Source organism: Triticum urartu, chromosome 7A (assembly GCF_056163025.1).
Source record: "Triticum urartu cultivar PI428250 chromosome 7A, HENAU_Tu73, whole genome shotgun sequence".
NCBI classification, from domain to species: Eukaryota; Viridiplantae; Streptophyta; class Magnoliopsida; order Poales; family Poaceae; genus Triticum; species Triticum urartu.
Window position 1 is genome coordinate 254,603,880 of NC_141879.1, and position 19,898 is coordinate 254,623,777.

At 46.6% G+C, this 19,898-nt stretch overlaps 3 protein-coding genes across 5 annotated transcripts; all 3 read left to right on the forward strand.

Moving 5' to 3' along the window:
* The first annotated feature begins 281 nt into the window (after window positions 1-281).
* LOC147959225 (uncharacterized) lies at window positions 282-919 on the forward strand. The gene is made up of 2 exons (XM_087532562.1): window positions 282-552; window positions 729-919. The coding sequence occupies exons 1-2, from the start codon at window positions 282-284 to the stop codon at window positions 917-919; spliced, it is 462 nt and encodes a 153-aa protein (XP_087388688.1).
* A 761-nt stretch (window positions 920-1,680) lies between these two features.
* Window positions 1,681-8,659, forward strand: LOC125518480 (auxin response factor 21). Of its 2 annotated transcripts, none has more exons than XM_048683311.2 (13): window positions 1,681-2,216; window positions 3,006-3,104; window positions 3,223-3,279; window positions 3,400-3,555; window positions 3,641-3,725; window positions 3,919-4,009; window positions 4,153-4,317; window positions 4,398-4,520; window positions 4,720-4,795; window positions 4,883-5,021; window positions 5,182-6,959; window positions 7,585-7,775; window positions 8,158-8,659. In XM_048683311.2, the coding sequence occupies exons 1-13, from the start codon at window positions 2,061-2,063 to the stop codon at window positions 8,294-8,296; spliced, it is 3,255 nt and encodes a 1,084-aa protein (XP_048539268.2). In that variant the 5' UTR covers window positions 1,681-2,060; the 3' UTR covers window positions 8,297-8,659. The 2 variants fall into 2 exon arrangements, with proteins under 2 accessions (XP_048539268.2, XP_048539267.2); XM_048683310.2 differs by having other exon boundaries at window positions 1,683-2,216; window positions 3,391-3,555.
* A 1,156-nt stretch (window positions 8,660-9,815) lies between these two features.
* On the forward strand, window positions 9,816-13,914 carry LOC125518481 (S-adenosyl-L-methionine-dependent methyltransferases superfamily protein). Of its 2 annotated transcripts, XR_015610040.1 has the most exons (2): window positions 9,816-11,883; window positions 12,265-13,914. XR_015610040.1 is itself a non-coding variant. In XM_048683312.2 (1 exon), the coding sequence occupies exon 1, from the start codon at window positions 9,956-9,958 to the stop codon at window positions 11,381-11,383; it is 1,428 nt and encodes a 475-aa protein (XP_048539269.1). In that variant the 5' UTR covers window positions 9,816-9,955; the 3' UTR covers window positions 11,384-12,078. The 2 variants fall into 2 exon arrangements, 1 of the variants encoding a protein (XP_048539269.1); XM_048683312.2 differs by lacking the exon at window positions 12,265-13,914 and having other exon boundaries at window positions 9,816-12,078.
* Window positions 13,915-19,898: the final 5,984 nt, after the last annotated feature.

The following is a 19,898-nucleotide window of genomic DNA, read 5'->3' on the forward strand; positions in this document are numbered from 1 at the left end:
ACGATTCGTCCTCGGATGATGAAGATCTTGTGGTGGCTGCACTGGTCGTTCACGACCAAATTGAACGGCAGCTTCCCTAGTACAAGGGGTCACTCCCTGGCCGTGCTCCCAACCTGAGCTGCAACAGGGAGAGAGGCCACGCCCTGCTCTATGCCGATTACTTTGCTAACACCCTGCTCTTCAAGCCGGATAAATCCCGTCGCCGTTTTCGTATGGCAAGGCATGTGTTCAATCGTATCCGAGAGGGAGTGGTTGCTAATGACCCATACTTCGAGTGCAAGATGGATGCCCTTGGCAAGCTTGGATTCTCCTCTTACCAGAAATGCACCGCAGCCATCCGCATGCTTGCATATGGAATTCCAGACGATCTAGTGGATGAGTATGTGTGTATGAGTGAGTCCACATGTCTGCTGTCACTGTACAAGTTCTGCAAGGCCGTGGTGGCAGTGTTTGGCCCTGAGTACTTGAGGCAACCAAATGCTGCTGATACAGAGAGATTGTTTGCGACCAACGCAGCTATAGGCTTTCCAGACATGCTTAGCAGCATAGATTGTATGCACTGGGAGTGGAAGAACTGTCCATTTGCTTGGCGGGGCCAATACAAGGGCATGTTAAAGCGTGCACTGTCATATTAGAAGCGATGGCTTCGCAGGATCTTTGGATATGACATTCTTTCTTCGGCATGACAAGTTCTCACAATGATATCAACGTGCTGCATCGTTCTCCAGTCTTCGCAAGGCTTGCAGAAGGCCACTCCCCACCTGTCAACTTTGAGATCAATGGCCACCAGTACAACAAGGGATACTACCTAGCTGATGGTATATATCCTCAGTGGTCAACTTTTGTGAAGAGAATCTTGAACCTTCAAGGTGAGAAGAGAAAGAGATTTGCCCAAATGCAAGAGATAGAAAGGATGTAGAACGTGCTTTTGGTGTGCTTCAATCCAGATGGAGTATCGTTCGAAACCCTGCACTGACATGGGATGAAGAGAAGTTTTTGGAAGGTGATGATCGCTTGTGTTGAACCCCTACACTAAGAACCGGCCACATTTAAACAGTTTGCCCAATTTCATCATGAAATGCGTGATTGACACACTCATTTGGATCTTCAAAATGACTTGGTTGAGCACGTGTGGACTCACATTGGCAAACAATAGGTGTATTGATTCATTATGTTAATTCAAGGTAATTTCGATTTGGTTGTAAAACTATTTTATTAGAGACTATTTTGATTGAGTTGTAAAACTATTTTTATTTTCAGACAATTAATATTTGGACATGCAAACTTGTTTTGAACATTGAAATATGAATATATGGGCATTTTTTTATCGTGGCGGATAGGATGGGGCCAAAAGATACGTCCGCGCTGGGCACACGGCCACTGCATCCCAGGACAGGACAAGTCCGGACACGATCCCATTGCCCTATCGAAATAGACAGAATGCTGACAAAACGGACGTCCGTTTGGAATTGGCCTTAGTGAGTCACCCAGGTCAGGTCCACCGTACGATTGGAAACTTGCATCGCCGCGGCACGCCCTCTGTATTTCTGGGAAAAAGTTAACGCGGCTTTCGGACTGCAGAATCGAATCATTTTCCCTAGGTTCCGTCCCTGCAAAATTTTCTATTGCTCCGCAGATTTTCATTTCGTTTCACACATTCCCCCCTGATTCCTGCGCCGTGTGCCCTGCCCCCCTCGAAAGCTTGTACGCACGCCTGATTCCCGGAGAAACAATTATCCCGCGCCCGTGCGAGGCCAACCAATCAATGAACTAATCATCGAAGCCTGCAGGCAATTTAACAAAGCCAAGCAGTACGGCGGCCAGCGCGCTCCGCCACTGCCCACTGGCCACAGCCCACAGCACGGCGCTCTCGCGGAGTATTATATTGCTCTTTCCGTCGCTCCGCCCGAGTATTTTCTCCTCGCCTCGGGAGCTGCTCCGTTCCTCCTCCCTCCCTCCCTCCCACCCTCGCCGGCGACCCGCCGATGCCCCCCGGGCGGCGGCGGCGGAGGCGGGGGCACCAGTGACTGACCGGGCCGCGGCGGTGCGCGGCGCGGACGATGGCGGCGCCGGAGGGCTCTGGCGCCGGCGGCGGGGAGGGGGCGAGGGGGAGCAGGGTGAACCAGGAGCTGTGGTACGCGTGCGCGGGGCCGCTGGTGGCGCTGCCGCCGCCGGGGAGCCTCGTCGTCTACTTCCCGCAGGGACACAGCGAGCAGGTACGGCGCTTCCGATGACTCTTGCTGATCAAAGCTGTTGCTTTCCTCCCCCTCTCTGGACGAGGAAAAAACGCTCCCTTTTTTTGGGCGTCTTGCTCTTGTCCCTTTCTGGCCGCTTCGTGCTGGCGGCTATCGCGGGGAGGGAGGAATCATCAGCGCTTCCGCGAGCACGAGGCGGCCTCATGGTCGCTTCGTCTCCGTGTCCGGCGGCCGGCAGCAGACAAGACAACCATAGTCAACTCATGGTTCTTGAGCCTCTCGGCTTCGTCTTGCAGACAGACAACTGCTTTAGTTTCAGTTCTTAATTGATTGAGACGGAAATCTAATTCTTTTTCCAGTGACCTTTTCTTTTCGTCAGTAGTGTCAGATAATCTTGGATTTTTTTTTCTGATATAAGATGAGAAATTTGGGAGCTGGATTTCTACCTAGAGCTTTGGTCTTAACCTGTTCTAACTCAACTCTGTGGACATGCAACCTTTTTTGGGCTTGGTTCATACTTGATCATATCCGTGCTAATGCTATCTCTGATGGGCACTCACATGATACCCCGGTTGTCACTGTGTCACTGTCATGTTGGACCAGAACTATGATGAAAGAATTAGAGATGGATGCTTCTGATTTAGCGCGAAGTTTCATAGGAGTAGTTCCTGTTTTTTGTGTACAAGTTCAGTTGAGAGTCCACTAAAATCACATTATTACCAAAACCACTTGCAAATTTGCAAGTTGTATGCAAGTGGCCTGGAGTTCCAGGGCAAAAAGAAGTCCTTATTCCTTGATACCCAATTTCAGGTCGCAGCATCTATGCGAAAGGATGCAGACGCGCAGATTCCAAGCTATCCAAATCTTCCATCAAAGCTGATATGCATCCTCCACAGCGTCACTATGGAGGTAACCACTATCACTTTGAACAGACACCACTAAGTGGACACCAGATTCGCATTCTGTGCTCTTCTATGAGGATGATCTAACCTTTTAGCGTGATGCTTCTCTCGACAAAACTTGACAGTCTGATCCTGACACGGATGAAGTTTATGCTCGGATGACTCTCCAGCCAGTTAGCAATGTAAGTGTCACTTCCTAAAGTTCAGTGAAATCGTTTTATCACATGACGTACTTGTACTGCCATGGTTTTATAGTTCCTGCCTAAAAATGGTTTGGGAATTGTAACTGCTAGGTTACACAGTGTGACAAGGAGATATTGCTGGCATCAGAGCTTGCCCTGAAACAAAACAAGCCACAAACAGAATTCTTCTGCAAAACATTGACCGCGAGTGATACGAGCACTCATGGAGGATTCTCCGTGCCACGGCGTGCTGCAGAGAGGATTTTCCCTCGTCTTGTAAGGATAGTTTACTTCTGATGTAAAAAGATGTGTTGAGTGTTTTCTGGTTTGTTCTGATTTGTTCAAGCTGTACTACATGTAGGACTTCTCATTGCAACCTCCTGCTCAGGAACTCCAGGCCAGGGATTTACATGATACCATTTGGACATTCCGTCATATATTTAGAGGCAAGTCAAATGTTTTTTAGTTCCTCACGACGCATGAATGAAAGCTGGTGGAAGTTAGCCAAGCCCATATTTTAATACCATGTATCTGTTTTGGCCTACAGTTCTTTTCCTTCATGATTTGATCCATTTTAGTGTTTTCCTTTGAAAGGAATAATGCACTAATTTTATGATTGCTTCTCTTCCTCTTCACCAGGCCAGCCTAAAAGGCATCTTCTGACTACTGGCTGGAGCCTATTTATTAGTGGAAAGAGACTTCTTGCTGGGGACTCAGTCTTATTTATTAGGTAAAATGTTGATGCCGAGGTCTCTATTTATTTGTTGGACAGTCAGCTTTTGCTGATTTTGTACTGCTCAAGAATTGATGTAACAAATAAACTTATCTGTAAAGGTAATCAGTGCCACTAAAATTCTTCCCTTGTGATTGTAGGGATGCAAAACAGCAACTCCTCTTGGGGATCAGGCGAGCAAATAGGCAACCTACTAACCTCTCATCATCCGTCTTGTCTAGTGATAGCATGCATATCGGAGTTCTTGCTGCTGCAGCTCATGCAGCAGCAAATAACAGCCAATTTACAATATTCTATAACCCAAGGTAAATACCATCCTTTGTGAGTTTTCACAGGTGAATAGGATATACTAGAGTTTCAATTGGACTGCCTTTTGTTTCTTCAGGGCTAGTCCTTCAGAATTTGTGATTCCTTTTGCCAAGTACCAGAAGGCAGTTTATGGCAACCAATTATCTCTTGGCATGCGGTTTAGAATGATGTTTGAAACCGAAGAATCTGGAACAAGAAGGTATAGATTCCAAATTACCTAATTTGTAGATTGAGTAGTCGTCCTTCTTACTTTGAGATCACTTTTAAAATATCCTTGGAGTTTGTTCTATTTACTGTCAGTTTGCTGTGTGCATGCTCATGTTTTTATGTGTTTGAAGTTTTATACAAAAAATAATTTTTTGTAAAAACTACTATTAAGTTGTGATATCTGCATGCAGGTACATGGGTACAATAACTGGCATAAGTGATCTGGATCCTGTAAGGTGGAAAAACTCTCAGTGGCGCAATATTCAGGTTTGGTCTAATCCATACAAATTAAACCTGCCAAACTGACAAGACATCCCCTTTATTTTTGCTGAGATTAGTAGTATGTATGAGCAGGTTGCATGGGATGAAGCAGCACCAAGTGAAAGACGCACCAGGGTTTCCCTTTGGGACATTGAGCCTGTCATCGCTCCTTTCTTCATCTATCCCACACCATTATTCACTGCAAAGCGTGCGAGGGAACCTGGGATGATAGGTAACCACGGAACTACAGTTCTGCTTTCTTCATGAATAATGCATGTATCTTCATTGTATCACTGAAAACTCCCGACCATGTATCCTTCTAGCAAATAACTAGATAATAAGTCCTTTGATGCGCAACTCAGGTTTTTTGATAAAAAAAACTATATCCACAGATGATGATAGCTCTGGAATGGATAATCTTTTTAAGAGAACCATGCCATGGCTTGGTGAGGAGATATGCAAGAAAGATATGAATACTCAGAACAGCATAGTGCCTGGTCTAAACTTAGCTCAGTCACTTCAGTGGATGAATATGCAGCAGAACTTGTCACTAGCTGGCACAGTTATGCAACCAGAGTTGCTAAACTCATTAGCTGGCAAACATGTGCAAAATTTGTCCGCAGCTGATATATCAAGGCAAATCAGCTTTCAGCCCCAATTCCTGCAACAAAATAACATCCAGTTCAACACCTCGTTACTACCTCAGCAAAACCAACAGGCTGAACAGTTAGCGAAAGCTATAGCTACACCAAACGAACTGGGAAGTATTATGGTACTACAGAAGGTAGATCAAAATTGCAATTCTGGCCAGAAGCAGCATACAGTTACTCAATCAGTGCAAGGCAGCCAGGCAAACTTGAACATCACACAGCCTGAACATGTTGCCCAAGCTCAGTTCCAGCAACCTCGAGTTATTCTCCAGGCTCAACTCCAGCAACAGCAACCTCTGGTCCAGAGTCATACCGTCTTTCAGGGAGGCCTTCAGCAAATCCAGGTCCTGCAGCAACAGCAACCACATTTGCAGCAACAACCTCAACATCATCAGCAGGTTCAGCACTCAGTACAGGAGCAGCAACAAATGAAGATACAACCTGTTCACGTGTCCAGTGATGCGAACATGAATACACAACTATCTGATCATCAAATGAAACTTCAATTATTAAAGGCTCTACATTCACAGCAACATCTGACCATGGAGCAGCAGAAAATGCTTTTTGATTTGCAGCAACAAGTGGTAAATTCTCAGTCAGATCCTCAGCAATGTGTGCAAGGAGCTACCCAAACTGTTGGCTTTCACAACAGCAACACCATCCAGTATGCAGCGCAGCAAAAGGCCCAGTCTCACCAACCGATTGAAGATTCGCCTAGGGGTACCATTCCTGTTGCAAAATCAGATATTGTTACCTCCATGGGTGCTAGCTCTTTGAATGTGGCTGGCCGAATGCAGTCAGTGAGGACAGATAATGTTCGGTCTTCGTCAACATCACCATCCACTACCACTAATCATGTTCTTTTGCAGTCCATCCCAAGTAGCTCCAAGAACCAGAGTTTACCAACTGCAGCAAAAACATCTCAATCATCTGTTGTCTTGGGCCCTACAATTGAACAGGAAATGAAGTCTTACCAGAGTGTGAAGCCAACAATAATGATTCCCAAGATGATTGAACAAGGGCCAGCTACTGAACGAGACTACATAACCAACCCCCACATGGATTACTTGGATACGTCCTCCTCAGCTACTTCGGTTTGCCTTTCTCAGGCTGATGGATCATTGCAACAAAACTTTCCATCTTCATCCTTCGATCAGCATCAGCTGTTGAGGGACACAGCTCCAGATAGTGAGTTTGAGATTTCAGATCCAACAAATAACCTTCTATTTGGGGTGAACATTGATGGTCAACTGGGCTTACCACTTAATGCAGATGCCTTGCTTGCAAATAGCATTGAAAATGATAAATTCATGGATGAGATGGCTGGAAATGGCATTTCTAACTACATTTCATCTAAGGATTCTCAACAAGAGTTATCATCTTCAATGATTTCACATTCACTTGGAGTTGCTGACATGAGATTCAATTCTATAGATTCTGCAATCAATGATCCCCCATTCTTAAATAGAAATTCCAGGGCACCGGCTCCTGCACATCAACGCATGCGAACTTACACCAAGGTTTGTTATTTTTGCTCCAGTGTGTCATTTTACAGTTCACATCAGGATTTTTCCGAGATAATGGAAGCCAACAGATGAATGGCAAGCCACATAGAGAAACAAGAGATTAAAAAAGTCACATAGTCTGTTACACAATAGCCACCCAAATTGGTCATAAATCCCCTGGCTATCAACTCCAGCCTCATGGCGCCCGTAGTCATAGGCTCTTGCACACCACAAGAATACTTCGTTATAGATAAGAAACGAACTATTTCACCTTGTAGAATGTAACTAATTACATACTCCCTCTGTTCCAAAATAGATGACCCAACTTTGTACTAAAGTTAGTATAAAGTTGGGTCATCTATTTTGGAACGGAGGGAGTATTTATCTCTAGATCTTCCTACCTATATAGAATTTTCCCTGACTAATTTTCTTGCAAAATGATAACCTGAGATTTTATATGCTCACTTTACTGTGCTCAAAAAGTCAATGTTCAAAGTCGTTAACGTTAGAAGAGTTTATCCTTAGGCTCTTATCATATTTCTTTCTGTGTTTCTACTTTCTAGCATTGTTTATATTTACATACGAGTGCACTGTCTCACTCTTGCAGTAAGATCATTCCTGACCAAAGTACTATATGCAGGTGCACAAACGTGGTGCTGTAGGGAGATCTATCGACATGAACCGTTATTCAGGGTATGATGAACTGAAGCATGACATTGCGCGGATGTTTGGTATCGAGGGGCAGCTTGGTGACCAAAGTAGAGTTGGCTGGAAACTAGTATATGAAGATCATGAGAAGGATGTTCTACTAGTTGGTGATGACCCATGGGAGTAAGTAAAACTCTATGAGCTTGTTTCTAATTTTTGCATACGAAACTTACTAGCATGACTTTCTGGAAATGTGCAAAACTACTAAAAGATAAAGCTGATGGGTGGCTTTAGGCAATTTGTGTGGACATGACCTTGGGGAATGGGTAGCTATCAACTAACGGTTCATTCACTGGTTGCTAAATTAGCTTGTCGAGTACAATGAAAGGCCTGTGACAGTTTATAACTTCAACTGAATATGTACCTGTAAAAGAAAAAGCAAAGAAACCCTAAAATCAATTTAACACATTCTGCTGCAGTTTGGCTTCAATTTTAATGGCCATTCATTTACTCTCTTTAGTCTGGCTATTGAGCCACTCTGATAAACAAAGCATTGTGTGTGTAGGGATTTTCTGAACTGCGTACGGTGCATCAGGATTCTTTCTCCACAGGAAGAAATGCAAATGAGATTGGTTGGTGACTTCGGAGACGGCTTTCTACCCAACCAGGCCTGCAGCAGCTCAGATGGGGGTCAACCTTGGTAACTGAGATCACATGTATGAATGACCAATGTAGTTTCTGGTGCTGTGGGACCGACATTTTTCTCCTCTCGGTCAGTCTTATGAATACAGATGCTGAGGATGGCAGTTGACGATAATTTAGGCTCCGAAATTCCGAGGTCGAGCGAACATGAATATAAGGAACAATTCATACTTTTTGTCTCTGTTGTAGTCTTGTAGTCCTCATGTTCTGTTGGCCTTGCAATCTACATAGCCAACCCATATTTTCTGCTGCCATGTAGTATATGTCATTGTTGCCTGATGTAACAGTTTGCCACATACTCAGATGTCAACTACTGTAACTTGCTACAGATTCTAAATGAAGAAATCGTATTCTCCCCTTGTTCATGAACTCTGTGGTCTGTGATTGATCTGCGTTTTTTCTCCAAAAAATTCTGGTAATGTTTGATTAATTCAATACAAGAGCTAAGAACATGGGGTATGAGTTAGCTTTGAGTGCTCAACACGGACAAATCCGCGAGGGCTCTCGGGCTAAGATGGCCTTGGTTTGAGTGGAAGGAGCCGTCAAAAATGTGGGTCGGTCTGGGAAACCCCTGTGATGGCAAGGATTACGATCTCTTCTACGACTTCACGACCATCAATGTTGGGAATGGTGCCCGCACACCTTTCTTGGACGCGCCATGGGTGCAAGACCTAAACCCAGGGACATTGCTCTAATTTATGATGCTTCTGCAAGAAAGAATTGTAAAATCCGGGAGGCTCTGAAGGACGGTTCTTGGATATCTAAAATCAAATTGACCAACTCCTTCTGACTAGCTCATTTCCTCCAATTTCTGCAACTTTGGTCTACCATTCACGACTTCCATCTGCAGCAGGATATTGAGGACGAGATTGTGTGGGTACACACTGTCAGTGGGCAAATTGTGGACTATGTCCCTTGTGCAACGTGAGCAAGAAATGATTGACCACCTTTAATTCAAATGTTGGTTCACCATTTCGGCTTTGAGGCATGATCAAGGAATGGCTTCAGTTCGTAAGCATCGACACCTCCGTCCGGCACCAAATCCGAATTGGCCTCTCGGACTCTTTCATTCCCAACAGGAAGGCGATGACGTCTCTTGTATTGCTTACCTCTTGGACCATCTAGAACCTGCGAAATGCACATGTCTTCCGTCACAAAAGTGTTCCACCCTTCGTAATTCTAGCCAACACTAAATGCGAAGCGGCGCTTTGGTCTACCGCAGGGGTCAAGAAGTTGCGTTTGATCATGCCGGGAGAGTAATCCTTTTGTAATATGGGGTTTATTCTAACTCTATAACTCTTTGATCCTCTCTTAATTAATATATGAGGCAAATCTTTTGCCTTGGATTCAAAAAAAAAAACTAAGCAGGTCATCGAAACAACACACGAAAAGAAAAAATCATATCAACACAACACAAGAAGAAAAATTCAGATTAAAACAACACAAGAATGAAATCAGAACATTAGAGAGAATCTATAAAAAATTATAGGGCATTATTTGTAGGTATAGCCTTCACTTCTTACCGTCTTGACGTCTCGTCCTCTGTTGGCTGTTGCTGTTGGTCCCGCGAGCATTGAGAGAGGAAAATCCCCACCATTTGCGAGCGCTCGACGTCTCGCCGTCTCCCTCACCTCGCGCCGCCGGAAAGCCCTCGCGGCTCAATGGCGGTGTGCGCGGAGCTGAGCCAGCTGCAGCACATCGAGCCCTCCCGCTTCATCTCCTTCTCCTTCCCCAACCCTCTCCTCCACGATGCCTCCAACCCTTACGGCAACGCCGACGACCACGCGGAGCTCCTCCGGGTGGCCGTCATCGACTCCCCTGCCCCCGCGGCGCCATCCCCGCCCTCCCCGCGGACGGCGGCGATGCTCGTCCCGGCCGGCCGGCACTGCGACTGGATCTTCTCCACCCGCGCCGGGCAGCTCCACCTCCTCCTCTCCTCCCGATCCCAGTGCACAATCTCTCGTCTTATACTCGTCGGCCCAGAGATCCCCGCTCCCTCTCCTCGGGTCGTTCGCTGCGCCGCCGCTCGCCCGGACCCGGATCCTGCTCGCGCGCGGCTCCTCCCGCTCCTCCTGGCCCTCTGCCCCAGGGCTGCGTTTGGCAACGGTGCCATCCCTGACGTCCCGCTGCTCTCCTTCCACGATGACCTCCTTCGGCTTGTTCCTGTCCAGGTTGTCGCCGGTCCTGTCGTCGGCGAGATGCTTGTCGAGGATGTGGCCGTGGACTGCGCTCCTGGCCCGGCCGAGTTGCGCCGGAGGCTGCGTTTCAAGCGCATGCCGTGCCTTATACAGACCCAGGTGCGCCTTGCCCGGCCAATGTCTGCTGCTGCTGCCGCTGCTTCTTCTTCGTTGTTGGAGGCATTGGAGGAGGGGCCTGCTAGTTCGTTACAGCCTGAGGTGGGTGGACCATTAGTCCAGCCTTACCTCCAGGCCATGGTTGCTGGCCTTGCACTCATTGATTCATCGGTGGAGGAGAATGCTCGGTCAGGTGCAAGGCCGAGGTGCCTTTGCGCTGGCGTTGGTGGTGGAGCTCTTCCAATGTCCATCAGAGTGGGACTTGGCTTCGATGTACTGGGCGTTGAGGCTGATTGTGTTGTCCTAGACGTCGCAAGGAACTATTTTGGACTGGTGGAGGATGAGTTCCTTCATGTACGTGTTGGCGATGCTATTCAAATGGTTCAGGATTTTGCACATGGAGATGAGCCTGATTCGAAATTCAGTGCAATTATGGTGGATCTTGACTCCCCTGATGCTATGTGTGGTGTCAGTGCGCCGCCATTGGAGATGACCCATAGAAGCATCCTTCTTGCTGCACGCAGAATTCTACATCATCATGGAGTGCTGGTACTGAATGTAATCCCTCCTGCTGCTGATGCATCCTTCTACAAAGGGCTGATTGATGTTCTTCACCAGGTTTTCTCTGAGTTACACGAAATAGATGTTGGTAATGGTGAAAATTTTGTTCTTGTTGCCAGAGTGTCACCGACTGAAAGCACCCTTCTTGATAGTTCAAGGCTCTTTCGGACGGAATTGAGGAAATTAACTGGGGATTTTTTGGAACGTATAAGAAAAGTTGAAATTCCAAGTTAGTATTGCTGTTTGAAGTCATGACCTAGAGAGAGGCTGTTCCAGACTTATATTTGGGTCTGATATATAGTGCTAAGGTCATGGCTATATTAGAATTTTGACAGCCTGTTTGAGCATTACTACAGAACTGCTGGGTTTGCTTTTGTTATTTTGCTGCTATGCAAACTGAGCATTTGCTGCTGTGCTTTAGATCATATCTGAGTGAGCAATACCTTAACTTCATATTGTCTTCCGAGGCTGAATACTTTAGGAGGAGCGACAATGATGGAAAGTGCGGGGTAAAGAACTCTTGCAAATTCGCTTCAATCCAGGAGCTGTGGAATACCAATTTTTTTGGAAGTTCACGACCAGTTAAAGGTTAATGCCACATGTTGACAAGCTTAGGCAGCGATTCAGGGTGCAACAAGATCAACTAAGTTACATGAGATGCTCTTTATCCTTCATCAACTGATAGGTGCATATGACCATGAAGATTGTTCTGTCCTGCCAACCATTGTACGACAGTAAGTGTTCATCATGACACTAGTAGATATAATTTGAAAATTATTTATGTGCCAGAATCTATTTTTAGCCATTCGCAACTTCGTTTTTCTGTACATTCCGACGAGCAGTAATTTTGTTTTACTGTCAAGAAGAATTATGGTGTAGTGATTTAGCTCAAAGCAGAATACATCAAATGACATCACTACTTAATTACATATTCAGTTGTTTCAAATTTAGCCTTGTTATTAGATTATCATATTATACGTCAATTGGCTTTTATGGGGTATAAAAATGCTCTTTAAATACGCTTTTAAGGTTGCCTTGTTCAGTAAACTTGTCTACAGCGTGGTTAATCTATAGCATATACAATTGAGCTCTCCTTTCCCCCTATTTGCTTTTAGGTTGGAATTGATGTCAGTTTGGTTTGAACGAGAAAAAGAGTGGTTACCAATTATTTAGCTGGGCAGGAATCTTTCTGTTTACCTAGATGGTGGGGTCAACTTTATTCGATCAAGCTTCTTGGATGAGCAGCATCCATATGTTTATCTGCTGTGATGTGTACAGCAATTAAACGACGAATCTTTAGCGGAAGAAATGCCAAAATGCGAGCAAATGATTTCATCAGTTGGAGAGAGTTCATACGCAGATGTTTGAGTGGAGTACTCTACCGTTGAACATGCCTAGTGGCCTGAATATTTCAACCAGTTCACCAAGGATGTGTTCACGACGTCTCAGACCTCCATTGGTTTGGATGAATATTATAGAAAAAATTCCTTTGGAATCCTTTGGTTTGTAGGAATGAATTCCTATTTCTACGGAGAAATTCTCCCTACCCTTCATATTTCAAATATTTAAGACTTGATGGAAAAATTCCTATGATATGAACCAAAGGATTTCTCTTTTTCTATTTCTATTCATAGGATTTGAGATACATGAAATCTCATTTTCTACAAGTTTCTTAGAGCATCTCCAGCCTCGTCCCCAACACGCCCCCTCCCTCCCCTTTCATTTTCTACAAGTTTCTTAGAGCATCTCCAGCCTCGCCCCCTCCCTCCCCCTCCAGGTGATTTTTTTGCGCCGGCGCTCAAAAATCGGCCCAGTCGCGCCTCCAGGAACCTGTTTTTCGCCGGTTTGGGCCGAAATTGGCACCGACAGACCCAGGCCGAACCCGGCCTGCTAGGGGGCGCTGGGCGAGCGATTTTGGCACGAACTAACCGTGGGCCTGCCGAGTCAGCGACACTCGCCTCGTCGTCTTCATAACGCCTCGGTTTCCTACGGGGAATCAATGCCAAGGCTGCCGCCAGTCAACCTTCCATTGATTCCTCATGGGCGGCGCTTCCTCATGGGCGGCGCGGCGACGCCCTCCCTCCCGCCACGCGTACACACGGCGCCGGGCGGCTATAAAATCAACGCCTCCCCCTCACCTCTGGCCACACCCCGACGTGCTCTGCCTCTCTCTTCCCGTGCACAGCCGCCGCCGACGATCCTCCCCTCTCTCACCCAAGCCCAGCCGCGACGATGGGCGAGCGATTCCCCTACGATGCGGTAGCGGCCAACGGCTTCGGCCGCCGCTCGCTACACGGGTGGGAGGCGTATTTGCTCTTCGAGGCCAACATCCCGGTGCCTCCTGACATGCGCGCAGGGCCGGGCGGGTGGAGGCTCAGCGCTAGTGGCGTCCCATTCCCCCGCTGCCCGACGTCAACGCGCGCGCCGACTACTTCGCCGATGAGGTCGACCGCATGCGGGCGTCGCTGACGAAGGAGCAGTGCGCCCTCCCGCAGTACGCCGCCGACAACCACGAGGCGTGGGCGGCGTACTTCCAGCACCGGCAGGCGCAGCGGCTGGCCTCCACCAACGGGGCGCCGGTGGTGGGGGCACCAAGAACAGCGAGGGGCGCCGCCTGTGGTGAGGCGCCCTTGGCTGCACGCTCCACGAGGTTCTCCGGCACCTCGAGGGCAGCAACGACCCGCTGCTGACATACCCTGCCGCGGCCGCCGCCCCGGTCCCCCGCCGGAGCGCGGGGCAATGGATGCCCAGGAGGTTCGGCTCCTCCTCGTCATCCTCCTGCCGCTCCTCCTCCCACTCCTCTTCCCACTCCTCCGGCTCGCCGGCGGTGTTCGGCGTCAAGGTCGAGCCCGCAGCGGAGACGCCGCTCGGCCGATGCACCCGCAGCGCCGGCATCGTCATCAACGAGGGCGGCGTGCGCGCCTCCTCCTCGGCTCCTCCCCGCTGCGTCAAGCCGAAGACGGAGCCGGGGCTCGCCGGCGGCGTGAAGGAGGAGCTTGACGACGCGGTGGCCTTGAAGTGGGCGCGCGAAGACTGGGCACAGACGGAGCTGGAGCGCCAGTGTCGCGCCTACGAGCAGTTCGCCGCTCGGCAACGCGACCGCGACGAGGGAGGCGTCGTCGTCCTCGACGACGATGCGCCGCCGCCACCGGTCCGCCAGGGTGACGCCGGGTAGGGGTCCAGCAAGGGCGGCCGCGTGAAGGAGGAGAAGGACGACAAGGACGACGACGATGATGGCAGCGACGTCGGCGACTTCGCCGTGCTCAGCGCGTTCTTCGGCCCATAGTTGTAGCTGTGGCCTTTTTTTAAAAGTACTTCACTTTGCTATGTAAAAATCTATGAGGTCGCCTAAGTAATGTCATGTTCGCCGAATTTTAGCCGAATATTTGTCCCGTTTTCCGAACTTTAGCTGAATTCCTTTAAAAAAACCCTTTTGGGGGCGACCCTGGGTCCGGCGGCTAGGAACCCGTAAGCCCCAAGTCGATTTTAGCGCTAGTTCGTCCCCAGGCGGCGCTTTTACGCGCCCCCTGGGGGGCCAACGGCTGAAGATGCTCTTATTTCTATAATACTCCTATTCTATGAACCAAAGGAGGCCTTACATGTTGTAGATTTTGTCAGAATCCAATATGTCGCGACTATTGCTTTTTCTCCGTTCGTACTCCACTGTAGTTTGGTTATTTTGATGATTAAAAAAAACACCGGGTTAAACGATCGTGCGTGAATCAGTTTTGGGTAAGGGAATCTACAACGCCATCCCCAAATCGGAATCACTATCCGCCCCTAAATTGAATTCAATATCGGTCTGTGCACAGATATGGGAGCGGGCTATCAAATCTTATCCATCAAATGTTCGCTCTTTTTTTAAGTCCGCAAACAACTAGAGATTTGAGGCAAGGAGATCCTCTATTCCCTACTTATTCTTGTTATGTATAGAGGGGCTGACTGCTCTCTTAGCTCATGTGGAGGAGAATGCAAATATGTCTGGAGTAAAGATTAGCAGAGATGCCCCATCGATTTTGAATATCCTCTTTGCTGATGATTCTTTGATTCTTATGCGAGCCAATACCATGAAATGCGGAGGCCTTGAAATCAGTCTTGGACTCTTATTGTGCCGCCTCGGGGCAGATGGTGAGTGTTGAAAAATCTAGCATCTTTCCTAACCCCAATACAAAAGTAGAATATCCTGTTATTATTAGTGCCAACCTTTCAGAACATGAAGAAGAAAGATTATTGAAAGTTTTAAGGAAGCATCAAGCTGCTATTGGATATACTCTTGATGATTTGAAGGGCATTAGTCTCACTTTATGTCAGCACAAAATTAATATGGAACCTGATGCTAAACCTGTTGTTGATCACCAACATCGGTTAAATCCAAAGATGAAAAAAGTGGTAAGAACGGAAATATTAAAACTTATGGAAGCAGGTATAATCTATCCTATAGCTGATAGTAGATGGGTAAGTCATTTCATTGTGTTCCTAAGAAAGGAGGTATAACTGTTGTTCCTAATGATAAGAATGAACTTATTCCACAAAGAATTGTTACAGACTATAGAATGGTAATAGATTTTTAAAAAATAAAGAAAGCAACTAGAAAAGATCATTACCCTTTGCCTTTTATTGATCAAATACTTGAAAGACTATCTAAGCACACACACTTTTGCTTCCTTGATGGATATTTTGGATTTTCACAAATACCTGTTTCTCAACTTGATCAAGAAAAGGCCATTTTTACTTGTCCTTTTGGAACCTATGCTTATAGACGTATGCCTTTTGATTTATGTAATGCACCTGCTACCTTTCAAAGATGTATGACTGCTATATTCTCTGACTTTTGTGAAAAGATTATTAGGTTTTCATGGATGACTTTTCTATTTATGGGAAGTCTTTTGATGATTGTTTAAGCAATATTGATCGAGTTTTGCAGAGGTGTGAACAAACAAATCTTGTCTTGAATTGGTAGAAGTGCCACTTTATGGTTAATGAAAGCATTGTCTTGGGTCATAAAATTTCTGAAAGAAGTATTAAAGTGGACCAAGCTAAGGTTGATGCAATTGAGAAAATGCCATATCCTAAAGATATAAAAGGTATTCATAGTTTCCTAGGTCATGCTGGTTTTTATAGGAGATTTATCAAAGACTTCTCTAAAATTACTAGGCCTCTCACTAGTCTCTTGCAAAAGGGTATTCCCTTTGTTTTTGATGATGATTGTTTAGAAGCCTTTGAAACACTCAAGAAAGCCTTAATATCTGCACTTATTGTTCAACCACTTGATTGGAACTTGCCTTTTGAAATTACGTGTGATGCTAGTGATTATGCTGTTGGTGCTGTTCTAGGACAAAGAGTTGATAAGAAACTGAATGTTATTCATTATGCTAGTAAAACTCTAGACAGTGCTCAAAGAAACTATGCTACCACTGAAAAAGAATTCTTAGCAGTGGCGTTTGCTTGTGATAAATTTAGACCTTAAATTGTTGATTCCAAAGTAACTGTTCACATAGATCATGCCGCTATTAAATATCTTATTGAAAAAAAGATACTAAATCTAGACTTATTTGATGGTTTCTCTTGCTAAAAGAATTTGATTTGTATATCATTGCTAGAAAAGAAGCTGAGAACCCAGTAGCTGATAATTTATCTAGGCTTGAAAATGTGCTTGATGACCCACTACCTATTGATGATAGTTTTCCTGATGAGCAGTTAGCTGCAATAAATGTTTCTCATAGTACTCCTTGGTATGCTGACTATGCTAATTACATTGTTGCTAAATATTTACCACCTAGCTTTACATACCAACAAAAGAAAAAAATTCTTCTGTGATTTAATACATTACTTTTGGGATTACCCACATCTTTATAAACAAGGAGTAGATGGTATTATTAGACATTGTGTACCTGAGCATGAATAGGGACAGATCCTACGGAAATGTCACTCCGAAGCTTATGGAGGGCATCATGCTGGAGATAGAACTGCTCATAAGGTATTGTAGTCTGGATTTTATTGGCCTACTCTTTTCAAGGCCGCCCATAAGTTCGTCTTATCTTGTGATGAATGTTAAAGAATAGGTAATATCGGTAAGCGTCAAGAAATGCCTATGAATTATTCACTTGCTGTTGAACCATTTGATGTTTGGGATTTGATTACATGAGACCTTTTCCTTCCTCTAATGGGTATACACATATTTTGGTTGCTGTTGATTATGTTACTAAATGGGCATAAGTTATTCCAACCAGTAGTGTTGATCACAACACCTCTATTAAAATGCTTAAGGAAGTTATTTTCCCAAGGTTTGGAGTCCCTAGATATTTAATGACTGATGGTGGTTCACACTTTATTCATGGTGCTTTCCGTAAAATGCTTGCCAAGTATGATGTTAACCATAGAATTGCATCACCATATCACCCTCAGTCTAGTGGTCAAGTTGAACTTAGCAATAGAGAAATATAATTAATTTTGCAAAAGACTGTCAATAGGTCCAGGAAGAATTGGTCTAAGAAACTAGATGATGCACTTTGGGCTTATAGAACAACATATAAAAATCCTATGGGTATGTGTCCACTACTGGAATCAGGAATTTTGCCGTCAGCCGTTTCTTTGCCGTCAGCTAGCTGATGGCAAAGAGGATCTTTGCCATCAGCTTGAAAAAACCTGACGGCAAAGAAGCAGCTGAAGGCAAAGAAAGTGTTTGCCATCAGCTCCATCTTTGCCGTCCGCTAGCAAACGGAAAAGAGGCAGGGTGGGCCGATAGTGAGGGGAAGCCAACGCCAACTTTCTTTGCCGCCCGTTAGCTGATAGCACAGAAACTTTGCCGTCCGCTAGGAGACGGCAAAGAAAATGGCCGTTCTAACGTCCGTTAGCTAGGCTCTTTGCCGTCAGCTAGCGGACGACCAAGAGCCTAGCCCTATATGTATCAAAACTCCCTCGCGCCCTGCCCCTCTCTCTCTCCCTCTCCCCTCATCCCAACCCCGTGCCGCTGCTGAGGGAGTCCCGGATTAGGGGGTCCTCAGACAGCCGGACTATATACTTTGGCCGGACTGTTGGACTATGAAGATACAAGATTGAAGACTTCGTCCCGTGTCCGGATGGGACTCTCCTTTGCGTGGAAGGCAAGCTTGGCGATTCGGATATGTAGATCTCCTCCCTTGTAACCGACTCTGTGTAACCCTAGCCCCTCCGGTGTCTATATAAACCGAAGGGTTTTAGTTCGTAGGACAACAACAATCATACCATAAGCTAGCTTCTAGGGTTTAGCCTCTCCGATCTCGTGGTAGATCAACTCTTGTAATACTCATCTCATCGAGATCAATCAAGCAGGAAGTAGGGTATTACCTCCATCGCGAGGGCCCGAACCTGGGTAAACATTGTGTCCCCCGCCTCCTGTTACCATCCGCCTTAGACACACAGTTCGAGACCCCCTACCCGAGATCCGCTGGTTTTGACACCGACAGCCGCCCCACCCCGGCCGCCCCCTCGCCGCTGCCCCGCCCCGGCCGCGTTGCCGCCCCAGCGGCCCCACCCCGCCCCGCGGCGCTGCTCCGCCCTGCCCCGGCCGCCTCGATAGGCCACGCCGGCCCCGCCCCGGCCGCCCCGCCCCTCCGCGCCGGCCCGCCCCGTCGCGGCGCCTCGCCGCCCCGGCCGCTCCAAGGTGAGACATTTTCTTTTTTTTTCTTCTGTTTTTTAGATTTACTTTAATTAGGTTTAGTATAATTTATTTTAGGTTTTGTTTAGTTTAGTTAGTTTACTTTAGGTTTAGTTTAGGTCAAGTTTCTAGTTTACTTTAGTTAGTTTACTTTAGTTAGTTTAGTTTAGTTAGTTTAGTTTAGTTTACTTTAGGTTAAGTTTCTGGTTTATTTTGAACATGTGAAATTTGTTGTTATTTTTTTAGTTCAAGCATTTATTCCCGCTTCGACGTCGACGATGCCTATCCCGCATCCTCGTCGTTGACTCGGCGGAGGAGGCCTGCTTAATCAGAGAGGCCATGTACGAGTCTGGACTCCGCCGGGCTAGTACCTGGAGGTTCTACCTTACGGGGGGCGCAGGTTAGTGAGGATCATCCCGTCGTTGACCCGAACCTTGTTTGGTGGCGGTCGCATGGGCCTGTGACGGTGCCGAGGCTTTCGGACACCGCGGAGGTGGTACGTCACCGTGTCAGCAAGGAGGACAAGCACGTCCGTCGCTACATGGTTGCGTTGGAGGGCAGGTTGGACAATACCTGGCAGGTTCTTCAGGGATCTCATTGGAGCTATGATCCTGTGATGGTTCCTTCTCTTTGGGTGTCCACCGACCGGGCCGATACCCGTCGTTCGCTATGGTTCTAGCTGTATTAGCGATGCTATATGTATGATACTATTCAAGATGTATTAGTGATAATATTCGACGATGTACGGACGCAAGAGGTGATGTAGTTTTGCTTATTGAATGCATGCTAATTTAGTTTACCCGGGGACGAGCGGGTTAGGGGGTTCCTCGGTGTCGATGGTACCCTAAATAGCAAGTATCGTTAGTGCAAGATACGTGTGACCGTCGGTGTCAAATACTACATCCACGTCCCACAAGTGACACAGGGGTCATGCGTCCCGCGGCAACAGTTCTCAGCATCGATGGAGGTCGAACACCATTGCGAATTTGTCTGGCAGCCTCAGAGATGACGAGTGAAAGCTAAGTGTTGAAACTTGAAACACCCAAACTGACTCAAGTCGGTTTGGTTGTTTGAAATTTCAAAACTTGGCTTTAATCCTCATCGTAGAGGCTG

Bases quoted from the DNA above. Each gene is read 5' to 3' on its own strand.
- LOC125518481 (XM_048683312.2), top strand. From the start codon at position 9,956: ATGGCGGTGTGCGCGGAGCTGAGCCAGCTGCAGCACATCGAGCCCTCC.
- LOC125518480 (XM_048683310.2), top strand. From the start codon at position 2,061: ATGGCGGCGCCGGAGGGCTCTGGCGCCGGCGGCGGGGAGGGGGCGAGG. The intron at 3,280-3,390 runs GTAAGTGTCACT...TGTAACTGCTAG, and splicing joins CTCTCCAGCCAGTTAGCAAT to GTTACACAGTGTGACAAGGA. The intron at 4,521-4,719 runs GTATAGATTCCA...ATCTGCATGCAG, and splicing joins GAAGAATCTGGAACAAGAAG to GTACATGGGTACAATAACTG.
- LOC147959225 (XM_087532562.1), top strand. From the start codon at position 282: ATGGATGCCCTTGGCAAGCTTGGATTCTCCTCTTACCAGAAATGCACC. The intron at 553-728 runs GTATGCACTGGG...ATCGTTCTCCAG, and splicing joins CATGCTTAGCAGCATAGATT to TCTTCGCAAGGCTTGCAGAA.